The sequence below is a fragment of the Gastrolobium bilobum genome, unplaced genomic scaffold (assembly GCF_033153095.1).
Source record: "Gastrolobium bilobum isolate Gb01-03AN ecotype WA unplaced genomic scaffold, APGP_CSIRO_Gbil_v1 utg13475, whole genome shotgun sequence".
Lineage (NCBI taxonomy): Eukaryota > Viridiplantae > Streptophyta > Magnoliopsida > Fabales > Fabaceae > Gastrolobium > Gastrolobium bilobum.
The window spans coordinates 245,142-262,274 of NW_026897014.1; the positions used below are offsets into that span (position 1 = coordinate 245,142).

The following is a 17,133-nucleotide window of genomic DNA, read 5'->3' on the forward strand; positions in this document are numbered from 1 at the left end:
GAAGAAGGGCTTAATGCTCTCTGTGTTGCATGCATCTTGGTAAAGATGTTTTGGATTTGCTATGTAAGATCACAAAAAAATGATGGTGAATTTGGGATCAAGAGCATCGTTGTAGCAATAGAAATTAGAAAGAGAGGAGAATTAGAGAAAAAAAAGAAAAAGAATTATAGATAAGAAGAAAGAAGATAGATTGAGAATAAGGGAGAAAGGTACGAGGGAGAAAAGATAATTAGAAGAAAGATTGTAATTACTTCATTCATTTCCTTTGTGATTGAGGGATTATCTATTTTGTAACAATTTACACATTCTAATAAATAAACTAATGGAAATCATACTCTTCTCCGACAGGAAAGCAAAATTTTTTTCCTATAGAGAATTCATTTTTTGTGCCAGCTAATTTTATTTTTTTGTTGTTTTATAAAATGTGAGACCCACACTTGATTTGTTTTTGCTTTTTTTTCTCTCATGTTGTCCTTCAACATAAGAAAACATGAACTCATAAACTAAACTACCTAATAACATAATTTGAAATAAGATAACAAATATTACAATATGATATGATAAGATAAACTAAATTTATTATGATAAACCAAACCAATTAAAATAAAAATAAATTAAATTACTTGAAATAATACAATTTGAAGTCTATTAATTTGCTAATGGCGATTTCTACAATTATCTAGTTAAATTTTTTGTTGTATACCTCAATTATTTTGGGACTGCAAACGTTGCCATGAATATCTCTGGCTAACTATCTCTACTCTCACTTTGGACCGCAAGAGGTGGATCAAAATTTCAACTTGCATTTATTTGCGGAGGGAGGATATTTTGACTATCAAAAGTTTTCACTACCACCTTACTACCTATCTAATCACCATTGGATTAATATTTTCTCTCTCTAGAAAAACTTTTTAACATTCTCTCTCTTTGATCCAATGGTGATTTGATAGGTAGTAAGGTGGTAGTTGACACTTTTGGTAGTCAAAATATCCCCCTCCTTATTTGCCTGTTTAATTTTGTTATAAGTTTCTTTAAACACCGAACAAGAGTATTTTTTTGGAAAAAGAGAATTTATAATCACTTTTCTCGTACAATTTCTTACCACCATTCTAAATCAAATCAACGGTTACACTACAAGAAACAATCTTATTAGTGACAAAATTTTATGAAATTTCGTTACAAATTCTTACGTCGCAAGTAAATTTCATCACAAATTCTTGCGTCGCAAGTTTATTTATGACGAAATTTGATTATTTGTGTCAAAAATTGTCATTTGTGACAAAATTTATGACGAAATTTTTAGTCACAAATAAATTTTTTATTTTTATTTTTTTGTATATAAATAAATTTTTCTTGTAGTGTTATAAATTGATATTAAGTGAGAGTATTTAATTTTGTTTTCATCCAATAATAATTAGAATGGTTGTAGGAGATTATAAGGAAGAAATAATTATAAGTATAAATCATTCCTTAGTTTATTAAAAAAAAATTAATAAATAAAAACATAATTGATTAAATATTATTATAAAATACTGTATTTTCATTTGAAATAATATAACATAATGTTATACTGTTTAAGAGGAAAAATATTTTTCCCTTTATATTTATCTATAACCTTAAAAAATTGAATGGCTTATGTTAATTGCTCAACAAAATGTGTTAAATCAGCTATCCTTAACAGAGACATCATCGTTTTGTTTGGTTGTACAAGTATTAAGCAAGTTGCTTCAATTATATTCCAAGTGAACACGGCTCAAGCATAAGGATCAGGATTCAGGAAGAGTCAGTGTGTGGTTCATGTCCAATGCATTCCTGGACCGTGTCCGTTTTGACTCTTGAGAGGCCCACATGGCTGAATACTCGTTGCAAGAGATTCTGATTCTTGAGATTCTAATATCATAATGAAAATAAAAAGAGAAATACAAGGATAAAAAATTATAGAAAATAACTTTACCTATTTGAAACTTTAGACATTATTTATCCATAAATAATTAAATCAATGTTGTGCATTCAATTTTCGTTTAAATATGAAATGATAGATTAATGCTACTAAAATAAACCTAAATGTACAGAGATGACACACACTCATGAATGTGTACATATTTTATATTATTATTATTATGAGTTTTACTTTTCTTATGTTGAGAGATAAATTAAATGAGCCCCATCAATTTTTTAAAAAAAAAAAAAAAAAGACACATATTTTTACGTGAGTGTAACATGAAAGATGAATCTTATGTAACATAAGAGTATAATTTTTCTATTGTTATTATTATAAAGATTTCATGATAAATTCGTTTTGGGTATCTCACATTTGTTTTAACTACTATAAATTTAAGCTTCTTAATATTAATTTTGCTAGATCATTCTTAATTTTGCAAACTAATAAGATTGTTATCTTTTGTGATGAAAGATCAATTTATATATTGGTTGTCATAATATAAACTAGGGGGAAATATTTGTCATTTAAAATGACATAAAGTTATGTCATTTTAAGAGAGAGATATACACAAAATAATTTTTTTTATTTAAAATTTAAATTAAAAAAATCATTCACTTTCTCCTTATGATTTTCATTTTTTGTGTCTATCTCTTTCCTAAAATGACATAACTTATGTCATTTAAAATGACAAACGTCAAACTCTATAAACTATGTTATTAATAATTTTTGAACTATAAACAGAGTTATAAATATGGAAAAAGTGTTTGTCATTTTAAATGACATAACATTCTGTCATTTTAAGAGAGAGATAGACACAGAAAAAAAATTATTTAAATTTTAAATTAAAAAAAACCACTCACTTTCTCTCTCTCAAGATTTTTATTTGTCTGTGTCTATCTCTCTCCTAAAATGACATAACTTATGTCGTTTAAAATGACAAACACCAAACCTTATAAATATATCAAAAGTTAGTTACGTTGAAGTTTAAATATATATTATTAATAAATTTATTAAAATTACGCCCTTTATTAAAATTTCAATCATTCATGAATTATTATTGTTTTAATGAAATTTATTTTAATAACAACAAAAAAGTATTTTTTTTAACGAATATGAATTTTAAGAAAAAGGACAAAATGTTCATGGCTGACTGTATTTAACGGAAAATAATTTTTTTATTTTTCATTAAAAAATTTTCTTATATTACATTCACAATTAAAAAGTGGAATCCATCTTTATTTTTTTTATTTTTTTATGAACCACACTTATATATATATATATTTTCCTAGAAAATTAATCCCCTTATCTAATTCTTGTGATGTCCAATGGAACCACACATTGTCCTATTTCATGTGGACAGCATACTCCCTCGATCACCAGAACATAAACTCAAGTGGGGTCACATTCCACGTAATCAATCTACACAGACTACAGCCCGTTACTCACAGACAGCCAACAACATCGCAAGTCAAAACTCAAAGCACCAAACCGCACACAGGCGCGACACACCGGATCATTAAACGACTATAACTGCTCGCGTTTCGCAGCTCACCGAACTCGGAGAAGAAAACGCAGCGGCGAAACTCGTGACTCGTAACTCAGCCACGCGCGGCCATGGCGTCGGTCCACAGCGCCATCCCTACCCACTGCTTCGTGTCATCAATTTCCGAAGGAAAATCCAAATCGAAGGTCCCTCACAAGGCGCAAAACTTCCCGGTCTCGAGATTTTCCCGGAATCGGATTTTCTCGGGAAACAAACGGGTGGTTGCTGCGAATTCGGCGGCGGAGGAGCTCGACGTGATACCGGTGCAGAGCAATGATATAACGGACCAACAAGAAGGCGTGGTAGTGAGTCGTGAAGATGAGGATGGCGAGTTGGCGACTCAGGTGCGTGGGTTCGGAGCAAACGAGGGTTTGTTATCATTGGAAGGGTTTTCTTCTTCTTCTTCTTCCACTTTGGTTGGAGATGAGAGCGAGGAGAACATAGAGAAGCTGATAGATAGGACTATCAATGCCACTTTTGTGCTTGCTGCTGGTACTTTCGCTCTTACCAAGCTTCTCACCATTGATAGTGATTACTGGCATGTAAGTGAAACGATTTAGTGTGTTTTCTTTGGATAATTTTGTTCTGTGAAATGAAGTTGGTTTTGTGGTGGAAATTTGAAATAAGAAAAACTAACTTTAGATACAAATTTTGTAAATTTAAAGACTAACTCATGCAAACTTGATTCAAATTTTGTAACTTTCTTTTTGGGTTGAGATTTTCATTATTTGCTATGATTTATGTTTTTGGATATTATATATAGGGATGGACACTTTTTGAGATATTAAGATATGCACCTCAGCATAACTGGTCTGCTTATGAGGAAGCTCTTAAGACAAATCCAGTTTTTGCAAAGATGGTTATCAGTGGGGTTGTTTACTCCATAGGTGATTGGATTGCTCAGGTGAGTTTCTGTGTGTTTTTTGCGCATAGCGTAGTCTCAATTTAGATAAAAATGCAATCTTTTTTTGTAATGAATTGTGGGTTAATTTCTCCTGATTATTGCAGTGTTTTGAAGGAAAACCTCTATTTGAGTTTGACCGTGCGAGGATGTTCAGATCGGGGCTTGTTGGTTTTACTCTACATGGCTCTCTTTCTCATTATTATTATCAGTTTTGTGAGGTATAAGAATAAAGTTTTTCTCCCCCCCCCCCCTCGTTCGGCTTGGTTTTTGAAATTTCTAACTTTATGGTGATATATGTACTAAAGTGGCTTTCTAATTTAACCAGGAGCTATTTCCTTACAAAGAATGGTGGGTTGTTCCTGCCAAAGTTGTCTTCGATCAAACTGCATGGTCGGCAGTTTGGAACAGCATTTACTATACGGTTGTGGGATTCCTGCGGCTTGATTCTCCTATCAATATTTATAATGAATTGAAGGCAACTTTTTTTCCCATGTTGACTGTAAGAGAACTTTCTGGCTTTTCCTATTTCATGTATTGCATTGAAACAGTTCTTGTTTTTCTTTGAGAACCACTGAACTACATATTATATCTTTTTTTGTTGAAATGAACATAATTAGTAGCTAAAATGAAGTATCTCTCTCTATTTCTGGTTGACAGTATCACGCCCCATCCCCCCCCTTCCCTTTCTCTTTTTTTATTTTTTTTAACTATGTGGCATCTACTAGAGGAATTTGTTCTATCATCTTTCTCTAATTTGAAATTCTACCAATTCATGCTATGATCTTCAATTTATAATACTGCTATCTCCTGTCAGGAAATAGTAATGGAACTTTTAGTCCGAACATATCTTGTAACTTCTTGCTTCTAATTACACAGGCAGGGTGGAAGCTGTGGCCATTTGCTCATCTCGTAACTTATGGTGTAATACCAGTTGAGCAAAGACTTCTTTGGGTGGATTGTATTGAGCTTATTTGGGTGACCATACTTTCAACGTATGCCTCTCTGGATTTATTTTGAATTGCTATGTGTTAGAATTTGAACATTAATTGCTTCATACTATGCTTCTTGGATTTCCATATGATGCCAATCAGGATGAAATTTGATGATATTAAAATGAACACTTTCATTTCATTTTGTGTGTTCCATTTGCTTTTGAGAGATGAATTTTACATAGAAGTTTCCCTCTTGTAGAATTTGTTCAATGAAAGGAAGTAGTGTTGCAAGTTATTGTACATTGTTCTCCTACAAAATACATTAGATTCTAACCTTGCATAAAAGATTGCTTTAATCCAAATTTACCTCAATGCTTGCTCATGGAATGCTTCAAGACTGATTGATTTTAGCACTCTAAAATAATAAAATATTTCCAGCTTTTCCTACATTATTATTCATCTGAAAATATTTGCAATGGTTCTAACATAGGCTTTTTGTACTCGATAGATATTCAAATGAAAAATCAGAAGCAAGAAAGTCTGAGGTACCTACAGAATCGAAATCTACTACCTCTGTTTATCCTTGTGAAGCACATGATAATTTTATATTTATTGTGTGCACATATTTAACAAATTTTCAGCAAAAAAAGAAAATCATTTATATGGCTTCTGATGTATTTGTATTTTTTTAATGTTATATTTATCAGGAGTAACGATGAGAGGAATGAGAAGAAGAATGAGAAGGCTTTGCTCAATCAGATTGTTGAAGTTGAGTGGAGTTCACATTGAACCGGACCATGACTTGGACATAGATGTACAATGAGGAACATGGGAAAAGCTGATTGTGTATGTATATATATGTTGTATGCCCTGGAAACTCATGTATTTTAGGTAACATTAATTTTTCCTGTAAGCATTACATAATGTAATTCTTCATAAATTTTATGAGGAGATAATTTATGTTTAAACTTGTATATGAGAAAAGAGATAACTGATATGGTGGCTTAGCTTAATAAGTGTATCTCTAAGTGATAAACTGATAATGATATTGTGAGTTGTTCTGGCCTTCTATGCATCTAAATTCTTGGATTTCTTTTCCTGGATCCCATGTCAAAACAGTTGAATGCTTCTACAAATTATGGGAATTTAGCTTTCGTTCAGCTCATAACTTTTTCTTATCTGCAAGTGACTTTTGGGCTTTTGCCCAGCTGTTTATTAAAAAACTAATAACATCAACTAACTACTTTGGTAACTACAAATAGCTATTCATCTACATAATAGTAACGAATTAGAATTCATATTAATATTTACTTCTTAAGAAAAAACCTTGTCACCTAGCATTTATTCAATCCTCTGCCGTTTTGCATTAAGTTGATCTATAACCAGTTCATTTTCTAATGGATCTTTAATTATTTTTCTATTTCCTTTTGAACTAAACCATAGGTGGATGTATAATTGGTTTTTTTTTTTGACCTTTTGCCCTTTATTAATTAAAAAATAATCATTTTGCCTTTCACCCAAAATATTCCACCAATCTATCATACAAGGATAGTAGACCAGACAAGATATTGTGCTTTCCATGATGGACCATGCCACACCATCGATGAATGCTGGAATTTAAGGAATGCAATCGAAAAGTATATTAGAGATGGCAAATTGTGCCAACATCTAATAAAAACCCAAGGATGGAGGAACAACAGAAAAGAAAGGGTCGAACTTGGAGTCCGACTAGAGAAAAGAAGTCGAAGGAGGAAAGTCGAGGTAAAAAGCCGGTTAAAGATGATGATGAGTTCATAGAACTAGAATCTAAATGTAATGTGATAAGTGGAGCTCTTGAAGGAGGGGGAGATACAGTGAGTGCTTGAAGAAAATATTTGAAGGAGGTGCTTTCAGTTATAGAGCGACCTAAAATTAAGGAAGACTTTAGCAAGTCAGAACCACCACTCTTGTATTTCACAAAAGAGTTAGAGGACGTGATGCTGGGACATGTTGATGGTTTGGTGATCACTAGAACGCTGGTTAACTATCGGGTTAAGAAGATCATTTGTGGATAACGGTAGTTGTGCCGATATAATCCTATGGGATGCATTCAAGAAGATGAATCTGGATAAGAAGACTTGAAGCCCTGTAAAACCAAACCACCCTGATTGCATTCAACGGGCAAAATAGCTCCCCTAAAAGGTACATTGACCTCAAACTAACCCTGGGATCAAAGGAGGCATTTAAGTCTGAAAGGGTAAGGTTCATCGTAGCCGACTTCCCTTCGCCTTATAATGTCATTTTAGGAAGGCCAACTATCCATAATTGGGATATGTTGGTGTCCACTAAGCATCAGAAGTTAAAGATGATAGGTAAACATAATTCGGTGGTTACCATTGGAAGAGATCAGAAGGAGTCTCGAGAATGTTATTTTAGGTCGGTTAGGGCCATTGAGGATAGACCTTCATCTCCAACCCGGATTAGAGAGGGTGATCAAGCTAGTCAATCTTCAATAGAACATCAAAGACAAAAAAATTCTGTTAACATGGTAGAATTGGACATGAGAGATGAAACTCAATTGCCTAAACCTGAGCCTTGAGGAAATAACAATAGAGAGTAAGGGCAGACAACGAAGATTGGAAAAGGTCTGGAAGATGAAGTGAAAGTTAAAATGATCAAATGCCTTAAAAATAATAAAGAAGTCTTCGCATGGAAGTCGTCAAAAATTCCTGGAGTAAGTCCCACATTTTGTTGTCATAAGTTATCGGTATACCTAGAGGCCAAGCCTGTGGCTCAGATGAAAAGAAAACTCGGCTCTGAACGTAGGCAGGTTCTAGAGGATCATGTGAAGGAGCTTTTGGAAGCCGAATTCATCAGAGAAATACAATACACTACTTGGTTATCCAATGTAGTAATGGTGAACAAGCCAAATAGTTAATGGAGGATATGTACGGATTATACTGACTTGAATAAAGTATGTCCGAAGGATTCATACCCTATGCCAAACATTGACCAATTAGTGGATAGTTCTTCTGGATTCAGATTGTTATCCTTTATGGATGCGTATTTGAGATATAACCAAATCCCATTGTATCCTGATGATCAAGGGAAAACTGTCTTTATCTCAGAAAGGGCAAACTACTGCTGCCATTTGGATTAAAGAACTCCGGGGCTACTTACCAAAGGATGATGAACCGAGTTTTTGAAGACCAGCTCGGAAAAAATGTGGAGGTATATATTGATGATATAATAGTAAAATCATTGGAGCTTACTACGCATATCAAAGACTTGGAGCAAATTTTTGAAAAGTTAAGAAGGCATAATATCCGGTTAAACTCGGCAAAATGTGCCTTCGGTGTCCCTGCTGAAAAGTTTTTGGGTTTCATGTTAACCCACAGAGGTATTGCAGTAAACCCGGATAAATGTAGAGCGGTACTAGATATGCAAACACCAAAAAGCAAGAAGGAAATACAAAAGCTTACTGGAAGGTTGGCTTCCCTTACCAGATTCTTGCCACGATTAGCAGAAACGGCGTTGCCTTTCTTCAGGTTGTTGAGAAAAGAGGTATAGTATGGGTGGAGCTCGAAATGCAAAACAGCGTTCCAAGAACAATTGGCTTCCCCACCGATTCTGTCAAAACCAAGGCCGTAAGGAACTTTGATAATATATCTCTCAGTTGGAGAGATAGCAGTAAGTGTTGTATTAGGACAAGAAAATGAGAAAGGCCAACAGCCAATTTACTTCACAAGTCGTTTGTTACAAGGAGTGGAGCTTAGATATCAAAAGTTGGAGAAAGTAGCATTCACTTTGTTGATCTCTGCTAGAAGACTCAGAGCATATTTCCAGGGGCATAAGGTGGTGGTCAGGACAGATTTACCGATTAGGCTGATCATTCATAAACCAGATTTGGCAAGACGAATGATGAATTGGGCAAGTGAGCTATCAGAGTTTGATATCACCTTTGAAAATCGAAAGGCTATCAAATCTCAGGCTTTAGCCAATTTCGTCAGAGAGCTCACTTCGATCCAAGATGAAGATTAGCTAAATCAAGATGTTTGGAAGATCTATGTTGATGGCTCCTCCAATGCAAAGGGAAGTGGAGTCGAGATAATCATTGTAAGCCCTAATGGCATATCAGTGGAATACTCACTTCAGCTAAATTTTAAAACATCAAACAATCAGGCGGAATATGAAGCTTTCATAACCGGGTTACAACAAACAAGGAGCTTGGAGCACATAAACTTCAGGTGTTCAGTGATTCTCAATTGGTTACTTCTCAAATTGAAGGTAACTATTAAACTAGAGGACCATTGATGACCAAATACCTAGAAGTAGCCAAGCAATTGATGGCCGAGTTTGAAAAGGTGGATATAAGCCACATACCCAGGAATGAGAACAACAGAGCTGATATATTATCCAAATTGGCAAGTACAAATGGTAGTAGAAATCACAGGACAGTGATAGAACAAAATGTCCCAGAGCCGACATGTATTATGATAATCACAACAATTGAAGACTGGCGGTCCCCCATGGTGACATATATGGAAAAAAGAATTCTACCACCAGAAAAAGAGGAAGCTAGAAAATTAATCCAAGAAGCAGCTCTATAGACAATGATAGGGGGGCAACTCTACAAAAAGGGATTGTATTCTCCTTTATTGAAGTGTTTGAACTCGGATAGGGAACAATATGTTTTATCCAAGATCCATGAGGGAATCAATGGACAACATGTTGGAAGCAAGGCTCTAGCTCAGAAGGCACTTAGAGTTGGATATTTTTGGCCATCCATAAATGAAGATGCCAATGAACAAGTCAAGAAATGTGACCAGTGCAGAGGCATGGAAAACATCTTTTGGCTCCTCCAGAAGAGCTCAGTGTTATTACTGCTCCTTGGCCATTCTTCAAGTGGGGAATGGGTCTTTTAGGTCCGTTCGCAACATCTGAAGGCCAGCTGCGATGGCTAATTGTAGCCGTCGGTTATTTCACAAAGTGGATAGAGGTTTAGCCAGTGACTACTATCACCTCGGCTAGAATACAATTGTTATTTGAAATAAATTTGATATGCAGGTTTAGCATCCTGGCTGAGATTGTCACTGACAATGGAACCTAATTTGCAAATCGATACTTTTAAGAGTTGATGGCAAATCTCCATATTCGACATCGCTTTGCCTCGGTGGAACACCCGCAAACTAATGGTCAGGTTAAAGCGGCAAACAAAGTGATTGTTGATCGGTTACGAAAAAGATTAGAACAAGCTGCAAAAGAAAAGTGGGTTGAAGAATTATACTATGTTCTCTAGGGATACATGACCACAACACAGACCTTGACAGGAGAAACACCTTTCAGGTTAGCTTATAGATGCGAAGCCATAATTCTGGTGGAGCTAGGTGAACCATCTTGGAGGAGAGTTAAGACTCTATCACAAACAGAAGAAGAAAACAATAAAAAATGGCAGTTGAATTAGACTTGATTGATGAGGTCCGAGTTATAGCCCATTGCCAGAATATTGCGGTAAAACAGTTAATAGCAAACCGATTCAATAAGAAAGTGAAACCCCAGTCATTTGAAATAGGTGACTTAGTTCTCCGACGAGCAGAAATTGGAGGACAGAATACAGCAGAAGGAACATTAGCCTCGAGATGGGAGAGACTTTATCAGGTGAAAGAAAAACTTGAAAAAAGAGCCTACATGCTGGAAACTCCAGATGGAAAAAGCACTACAGTTGAGAGTTGAATTTTCTTTGTTGTAATTTCAAAGCTTGTTATGAAAAGCTATGTCAAGAAATCTTCAATTCTCAATAAACGAAGAGTATTTGTCATTTTCATATGAATTAAAAGAAGCCGAGGTATTGGAACCTACCTGGCAACATGGTAAGTTACCATAATGCAAGGCAGTGGCTTCTAGCCGAGGCATTGAAAAACGAGGGACGCCCTTAAGAATCCAATTGTTGCTAAAAATGCAACATAGTGCAAGTTCTGATAAAGAAATCAGGCTTAAGAAATTAAAAAATGGTGAATTGAAATGACCCTGATCAGGTCAACATGCCACCCTAAAATAAATAAACCGGGTTAAGTAAAACCAGGTTGCTAACATAGCAGAATCTACGAAAAGACCTCGGCCAGGTCCAACTCAACATGCAATTAAAGGTTGAGGTCAAAAAGCCAAGATTAAAACCTTGCAATATTTATTACAATACCAAAAGGGGCTTCTAAGCCCCAAAGAAAAAAGGAAAAGTTGAAGATACAAGATAAAATCGACATTCTGGTCCTTCGAAGAAAGTCAATTTTGGCTGATCATTCCGCAGCATCTCGATCATTTCAGCAACAAAAGTTTGACCAACAGCCTCGCCTTTCGGGGTAATTTCTACCTCCTCGGTTGTATCTAGATCCTGATTGATTCTTGGAGGAACTTAGACTCCACCTCGAATGTAGCCAAAATAATCAAGCTGATCAGTTTTCAACGTCACATCAAGGTTGAAATACTTCATCTGATTGATGGCGTTGGTAAAAACACTATTAACCGTTTTCTCTAAGGCAGACTAGCTGAGATCATAATAAGTCTGTAAATTTTGGAGATCAGACTTCAACTTCCCATTCTCCAAGGTCAAATTATTTGCAGCCGCCTCTTTTTTCGCAATCAAAGCGGACCTCTCTTTAAAGTGATTAACAACAACATCCTTGTCGGCTTCAAGGTTGAAGGTGTCAGCTACAAACTTCAGTTCAGCCTTGGATTGTTCTAAGCTCAATTTTAAATCAGCAGTAGCGTTGGTTAAGCTTTGATTCTCTTTATTCACCTTATCACGATCAGCACAGAGATCATCAAGTTCAGCTAAGAGCTTTGTATGCTTCTCTAATAGAAGACAATACGACTTCAACAAAGACGCCGCCTTGAAAGCATACACCTCAATTCTCTTGAGCTCTTCCATCTCGGTACGGGAGATCACCCTGGTACCAAAAAACGTAGGAGGAGGATGAGATACACTTCGAAGTTTAGCGGCAACTCCAGTTTCCCATAATGCTCTTCTCCTTAGTCTGGCTGGAAGAGGAGGGATTATGGTACCTCTGTCAATAGACACCACTGCTCGCGTAGTGCTTCCAAAACTCTTAGCCTGAGCATTAGGGTTGAAATTGGATTCCAACCAATTGTCAGGTTCATATGTAAGATCCATCACTGATACAATGGGAGTAGCAGCTGGGACAACAGAGGTGGTTGCAGTAGAGTTTCCAAGAGTTTTCTGTCTTTTGGCAGCATGGTCAGGACGAGATGATGATTTTCCTTGCAAAGCCAATATATACTCCGGCTCCTCCATTTCTGGATCTACGATGAAAGAAAATATGAGTAAATTGAGAAAATATTGGATAAAACACACAGCAGCAAGAAAAAAACAACTAAGCATACTAGTTTGCTCTGAGCCGGTCTGTGCCCTGGCTACAAGAGAAGCAGCGCTAAGATGGCCTTGGAAATTTACATGGCCCAGCAAAGCTTTGGCAGTGACTTTATCTTCCCTAGACAACCTCAATCTAAAGTCGGTTGATATAAGAAGATGATGCTCTTGGGACCAATAAAGTGGAAATCGTCCTTCCCTGTCCTCACCAACAAACCATTCTTTTAAAAATTTATATACAGTTAACAATTTTGTCACATTATATCCTAAAAACACACTTATTCATGTAACCTTGATTAAGTCTAATTCCCCTCCTTTATTACAAAAAAAAAAATTAAGTCTAATTTGTCATTATGAAAGTATTTAATTTGAATTATTTTTTTATCTTGTGTTACCATGGTTTCAATAGCTTTATTTCACATTTAATTAAGGGTTTGATTTTTTTAAAGCTTTTTTTATACAATTTTGTCTAATATTCACCGAAACGACGTCGTTTTAGGGCGGAAATCATGGTGTATTTGTAATTTTAATTTATTTCAGAATTATAATAGCCTTTATCATTCTAATTTTTTAATTTTTCAATCCCAAAACGACGTTATTTCGGTGAACATTAGACTCAATTGTCTAAAGTAATATTATATAATTTTTTTCCCTTTAACTAAATTATAATATTTTATTATTTTATATACTATTATTAATATTTGATTTATGAACTTTTGATCCTCACCTGTCACTATTATTTTAAAGAAATCAAAACAAAAGAAGACTCATCATCCTATTTGCCAAAATCAAATCTATCCACACCAAGAAATAGTCAAATCATACAGTCAAAAAACTAATTTATGTCAAATAGTTAATCCTCGTTATCATTTATTTGATCCATAGCTAAAATGAAACAGAGGTTTTGTTTCTGAATTCTTTCGTTATTATTTTAAACTATATCACATAATTTTTTAAATATTACATTTTATGTCAAATGTTATTGAAAAATTAGTGAAGTTATAAATTAAATATTTAAATTGTAAACTTGTAAATTATATACCAAAAAATTGTAAATTTTATCATTTACCTTATAATTTTTTTAAAAATACAATACTTAAAAAAAAAAAATACTAAAATGAATCCCTCTCCTAAAATAATTTTCTTTTAATAAAAACAAAAAACAGAGATAATAGATTTGAAAACTCTACTTGCAAGTATATGTAATTAAGTACTAATGATTTTGCTAAAATAATTGACTTTATGATATAACATCTAATTTATCATTAAAATAACTATACAATATATATATATATATATATATATATATATATATAATAAATGTTATAAAATTATCTTATCATATGAAATGGAAAACAATAAGTATGTATGTTTTGTTAAAAAATTAATATTTATGTGAAAACAAGAATTTAAATTTATATCTTAATATTCATTTCTAGTTTATTTCCACTGAAAAAAATAAAAATAAAATACTCTTGACTGATTTAACGATAGAATAAAAGAATTTAAATTTAAATAGTAGATAGTCTGTTAGTTTTCTGGCCTGAGTGTAATCTGTTATCAATACCCAGAGACCAGAGTTTTTGAGTGATTTCTTTTTTTGAATAATTGGGAAATAAAGGACTAAAACATGTTACATAACTTTGGGCTACAAGTGCCCATCAAGTCAATCGTAAGGAGGTCCTTGCACTCATTATTTTCGAGTGATGTAATCTGTTTGTTTTTCGTATCTTCCCATGTAACACTGTGTTAACATATCCTAGAGGTTTAGAAAACTGAGATACTACGGCAGTAGAGAGTTACTCTGCATCCATGTCCCTGGTTTTCTGTTCCATGATTTTACTTCTTTTGAATGTGCCTTTGTTTTGCAATGGAGGCTTCACAAGCACTTTCATAAGAAAATACCCGCACATTGATATGTCACTTCCAAAAAACGATATACATGAATAGATTGTTTGTTAATTAATTTGGATATAATATTCAATCTTAATGGATTAGTTACTAATTATATTGGATATGATATCCAATATAAGTAGATTAGTTACTAATTAGTATGAATATAACATCTACTAATTCTCATTTGAAATTTAATAATACTATCATTAAAAATCAATAAATTTAAAAAATAATAAATTGATAAGGAACAAGCATAAATGAAGACACTAAACATTATATTTAAAGGTAACTGATTTAAGAATATGGTTTTAACATATGGTTAAATTTAAAATACATTATCTAAATTAATTAAAGTTAATTTTTTATTCAAACATATAATTTTTATATGAAATTATAAAAAATAAATTCAATAACCTTGAAAGACTGATAGATTTCTTTGTATTTTAATTTTTAAATAAATTCTTAATATTATTTTTTATATTAAATAAATTATTATCATTTAATATAAAAAATAATAATGGTCAGTTTACAAAAATAGAAAATAAAAATTTCAAAGTTTAAACAATTTGTTGTATTTAGCATAATAACTATTCTAATTAGTATTTCTTTCATTTTTACTTTAATAGAGAATGAACACTTCAATGTTAGAATTTTAAATGATATAGTCAAGTAAAAATTATGTAAAAGTTTTTGAGTCTCTTTTCTTTTTTTCATTGGCATTAAATAGGTGAGATTCAATTAAAATTTATGAAGAGAGAAATAGACATAAAACACATGATTCAGTCATGTGAATTTTTTGTGTCTATCCCTCTTCACAAATTAAATCCCACCTATTTTTTCACCAAAAAAAAAAAATCCCACGTATTTAATTTTAAAAAAAAAGCTATGAGAGTTATATCACTTTGAAAAGAGAAGATTATGTATGTAATAGAATTGGTCTGATTAATAAGTTCGAATATGATGTTCAAACTTAATGGATTGCTTACTAATGAGTTTGGATATGATAGTATAAAATCTCATTTGACACCAATATTAAAAATTAAGAAATTTTAATAAATTAAAAAACAATAAATTGATAGGAAATAAACATAAATAAAGAATCTAAGCATTATATTTAAAATAACTAATTTAAGATTATTAAAAAATTAAAGAAAAAACAAAAAGAAATTATCTCACTTTCAACATTGATAATTCTATTTTTTTTATCAGACAGGATTATGTATGTAAAAAAGTTATATCTGTATATTGTCTTTATGTGCAACTTATTGAAGCACTCTGTTCATTAACAAATAAAACATACATTGGATGCATTATGATAACTATGATAAGGGATAAATTATGGTTTTAGTGTTTTTATGTTGAAGAAGAGAAGCTTCTTATATGTAGAGACAAAATATTAAATGGGCTCCACTACTTTTCAAAAAAGAAAAAAAAGATAATACAAACCCTCCTACAATGCAACTCACACAATTCATCAGCACTCATGCCCAACAAAGACACATAGTCGCGATCAAACAAAAGAAATGATGCGGAATCCGTGTTATCCACAACTCTTACCTAGACACTAAATCTATTGTTTTGCAAAATTGTATATCAGAAAAAAAATATTAAGCATACAGATTAAAGACAAATTAAAAATCAAGAACAATATATTACCTCAGATAATAATCTTCCCAATGTTTTTGGCAGTTCTTACAGTACCACTTCTCAAAATCCTCACAAACGAAAAATGGACATTTTTTCCAAGACTTGTACCACCAGTTGTATTTGCTCTCAATAGATTTTATAGTCCCATACGTGATGCAAGTCGTAACCTTAAATATAGCAATCGCAGGCAAACAGTTCACATCATTCACACAGACTTGATATAATTCAAGAAAAGTGAAAAAAAACAGAAATTCAATATTTACCTCACCACAAAGCTTCACATCGCTGATAGACTTCTTTTCAGTATCCTTCAGAAAATCATTTTCGTAAGAATAGGAGGACTGAGTAGACAACTAAGTCATCCTCAGACTACTTTCCACACTATCAGCTGAAAGACTATAAAGAAAAAATTCATAACACCATAAATGATTAACCAAATAAATTGTCAAATGAGTTCAAGGATAACAAACACACCATTTTTTGAACTCAACGATCTCTGGCATCTTCGAATCCATGACAATCCTTGTTGTATATTTTGTATTTGTTAACCCAACCTTACATATCGAGTTGAGTATATCAAATAAAAACCGAAAAGCCAAAAATAAAATAACGTGAATAAATCAGAATACAGAAGCATCATACTGATAACGTTTTGTTTGGAAAAATCATACCCCTAAAACATTTTATCCCCCCTAGTTGGACTATCATGACGTTATGAGGAGTGTCGCTGTTTGCCAAAAAAGATTGGACCTTATCCACATAATGCTCCCACAAAGTGCACTCCAGCTTGTGACCCCTTCATATGAGTTGCAGCAAGAACAACAGTAATACACGAAAAATATAAGCTAACAGAGCTTGACAAAATTTATTTTTTTAAATCTACAATTTTAAATACCTCAGGTTGTC

At 33.1% G+C, this 17,133-nt stretch overlaps 1 protein-coding gene across 2 annotated transcripts; it reads left to right on the top strand.

The window, feature by feature from the left end:
* The first annotated feature begins 3,396 nt into the window (after positions 1-3,396).
* LOC133303420 (uncharacterized) lies at positions 3,397-6,418 on the top strand. Of its 2 annotated transcripts, XM_061503334.1 has the most exons (7): positions 3,405-4,027; positions 4,249-4,389; positions 4,494-4,607; positions 4,715-4,888; positions 5,266-5,381; positions 5,830-5,866; positions 6,029-6,418. In XM_061503334.1, the coding sequence occupies exons 1-7, from the start codon at positions 3,557-3,559 to the stop codon at positions 6,032-6,034; spliced, it is 1,059 nt and encodes a 352-aa protein (XP_061359318.1). In that variant the 5' UTR covers positions 3,405-3,556; the 3' UTR covers positions 6,035-6,418. The 2 variants fall into 2 exon arrangements, with proteins under 2 accessions (XP_061359317.1, XP_061359318.1); XM_061503333.1 differs by lacking the exon at positions 6,029-6,418 and having other exon boundaries at positions 3,397-4,027; positions 5,830-6,021.
* Positions 6,419-17,133: the final 10,715 nt, after the last annotated feature.